Below are 3,404 nucleotides of genomic sequence, written 5' to 3'. Positions count from 1 at the left end.
GCCCGGCGAAACATGACGTGTACAGTGTTTTGTCAACAGAGGGCGGTGAATGTAAACATAGGTCACACCGTCTTAAAGTTGGATTGTAGTCCCAGCCGATTTTCTACCTTCCACCCAAGGGGGGAGTAGTTTAAAGGCAGTGGACACTATCGGTAATTGCTCAAAATAATTGTTATCATAAAAACTTACTTGGTAACGAAAAATGGAGAGCCGTTGAGAAAGCCCCACAAAGCGCGGTTGCCGGTAGCTTCGCAGCCGCCGCATACATTGATTCATGCATACATTGGTTCATCTTTCTTCTCTGGAATGCAGCGATTGTAAAATGAGTGACTTATTATTGACTTTAAAAATGACATTAAAAGGTTGATGGTTTTAATGCATCGTTAATTGGCCATGATGTTAATTCATGCTGCAGTTAGGACGGCTTTTTAAGGCTATACGCCGTAATTTCAATAAAGGAGAGGTCCAACGGTATCAACCGTACAGATTATTCTATCAATAAACAGGTAACATAAAACAAAATGTTTGCATAATTATTCTTTTGAAAGTAAAAGCAAGCCTTAAAAAAAATTCTCAACTGAAATTTTACTAAATTTTCACATCCAATACATACAAGTTACAACTTCTGAAAGAAAATATTATTCACACAATAGAAGGGTACCAAAATGTTATCGATAAGTTAGCATTGAGAGCTCGAAGTGTTGACAACAAAACGAAAATGTAAGCTAATAGATTCAAATAAACCGAGAATTATTATCTTTAATCAAACTTATACGGAGGCCTTGAACGGACTTGTTGATGGAGTAAGTTGTTGTTGTCATGACATTTGCTGCTCTCCAACGTCGGTGATATCATCAATCATGCGCACATCACACGATGTTATTCAAGGATGCATTAAGAGGCCTATCCTTTCATTTATTAGTTTAACAAAAATTGCCGTGTTTGTCAGATAGATAAAACAAGGAAGGTATAGTGGTAGCACTTAACTTCTTATTACATTAACGATGCATATAAAGCTTTCGTATAGCAATGACTGCATCGTTGCATTTGAAGTAGCCTAGTTGTTGCATGCTACGAAAGCACATGTTATTTTTTTCCATTTATAGATAGTTTAAGTGCTACCACTACCTTGCTTTCCTTTGAGATAGTAATTTAACATAATCACAACTTCCTGTGTTTGAAAATGTGCACATCACTGGTCAAATTGACAAAGTCGGAGTGAATTATAAATCATACGAGTCGTGTGACGAGCAATCTCACAAGTTTTTTACCGAGAACATCATTAGATGCTTTTACCACCGAACTGAAACCATCGGTTCATCCTTTGCTGTTTTGAGAGAAGTGCCACTGTGGAGACAACACCATAGACTGGTTCCCTTTCCATAATATGCGCAAGGATAACATACAGGTATTGGCCTATGTATACAGTACGTCGGATTTAACAGCGAATCCCCAGGACCATGAAGGCCATGTGAAAATAAATGCCGGGTCAAAGGTGGTTATGGACGTGGGCTAAAGAAAGGCAGATCTCTTGGCTTAATTCACGAGCCTCGAAGTGTGACGTCAGATGTTCAGGCTATACACCACACCAAGTTCATAAGTCCGTTCTTCAAGACTTTATGTGTACGAGCATTCTGGAATGTATTCGTTGGATCATGGAGGAATATAGGTCGGATCAATTCAAGTTGTTTACAAAGGACTAATCGCACCATGGATTTCGTTTAACTTCCATTCTGATGGGAGTTAACCAATCGCATTGCTCAATTAAACCGATTATTCAACAAGTCTCATAACCCCATATACAGGATTTACTTTAATGGACTTCAGAGTTCTCTGCGCGTCCGTCATTACTCACCAAAGTGAGCAGCCAAATCCGAATGACTGACGCAATTTTATAACCCGTGAACATTTTGTAGATTTTCTTTGCAGTAAAAAATTCATCGGATTCACTATTGAAGATATCTCCGACCTGCAATCGCTCCGAAGGGCCTTCTATTTCTCCCGGAAGACGATCAGAGCATACTGATCGAATCGTCGAGTTGAAACGAACGGTTCTTTTAGAGCCATCCGACTCATTCAGAAAGATTAATAGACCTAGGCCTACATGGTGTTTAACCGCAAAGCAATTTACTCTATTTTCCACCATACAAAGTGTTTAAATTCTTCTTAATTGTATTTTGCTGGTCGATGCAGGAACAGTCAATCAGCAACATACAAATTGTGACTGAGCCCCCATTAACATATTGCATTATAAAAGATTATTGGTCTATTTTTGATGTCTTATGGTGATAATTAGCAGCAAATGACCGTACATCACTGGCAACCTAGATATTGCGCTACATGACAACTAAAAGCTATTAGAAATAAGTCTACGCTTTGAACCGTCGAGAAAAACTGCAAGCAAAATGGAGGATACGGCGTCAACTGCATTGGATGACTCTTTGACATGTCCTAAGGTTTACGATCACGCTAATCTTCAGCTACCTCGGACGATCCTCTCCACATTGATCTCTCTTTTCGTCATATCTGGCAACTCCTTGTGTTTGGTTTGTCTCCGTAAGTCTCAAGCTTTTGGAGGCATCACAAGAGTCTTCATGACGTCATTGACCATTGCCGATCTTATGATGGGAGTCTTCATCTGTGTACCTTCCTCAACATCCGCAACAATATCAGGTTGGGTGTTAGGGTACCCGACTTGCCTGGTGACCGCCCATCTCAATTTCTATCTCGTAACAATGTCAGTTCTTTCACTGCTTCTGGTGAGTTTAAACCGCTTTATTTCAGTTGTGAGACCGTTCTGGTACCAGACTATCACACCTTCCCAAGCTACCGTTACTGTCGTGGTATCTTGGGTCATGGCTCTCGTGTTCAGTCTGGTTGTCCTGTTCACGTGCGGTATCAACGTTTGCTTCGACGCCATGTTGAATATTTGCATTCCACTCTCGGCGCAAAAAGAACTTGGTATCAGTATAAGCACTGTGGCGTCATTTGTTGTCGTCATCGTCGTTTCGTACCTGCTAACCATTGGTATCTACGTCAGGCTGTACCTGATAGCTAGACGCCATCTTAGGCAAATGAACAATCGAGAAGCAAATGATAATCCAGCGGGCCACGTCCAACTTCCACTCAACAAGGCAACCATAACGTTCGCCATTGTAACAGTAGCTTTCGGTGTGGCGTACATCCCGATGATACTTATTGCTGTTGATTATTTCATAACTGAGACAGGGTGTCAGCTTTTAATTTGTGGTTTAGCACCGCTGTGTACTTTGTCAAACAGCTGGTGGAATGTAGCCATTTATTCTATCAGGAATGCTGAATTTAGAGAAACTATGAAACATGTTCTGCAGTCGGCGTTCATTAGGCGTCCTCGACCACAACGCGTGATCCCGGTCGTGTCATAA

General features: G+C 40.9%; 1 protein-coding gene across 1 annotated transcript; it reads left to right on the top strand.

Annotated features, from left to right (window-relative positions):
* The first annotated feature begins 2,405 nt into the window (after positions 1 to 2,405).
* LOC139939590 (adenosine receptor A1-like) lies at positions 2,406 to 3,404 on the top strand. The gene has a single exon (XM_071935603.1). It carries the CDS (start codon positions 2,406 to 2,408, stop codon positions 3,402 to 3,404), a length of 999 nt encoding a protein of 332 aa, XP_071791704.1.

Source organism: Asterias amurensis, chromosome 7, assembly GCF_032118995.1.
Source record: "Asterias amurensis chromosome 7, ASM3211899v1".
NCBI lineage: Eukaryota > Metazoa > Echinodermata > Asteroidea > Forcipulatida > Asteriidae > Asterias > Asterias amurensis.
The sequence above is the reverse complement of the archived record's forward strand: the minus strand, read 5'-3'. Positions and strand labels throughout refer to the sequence as shown.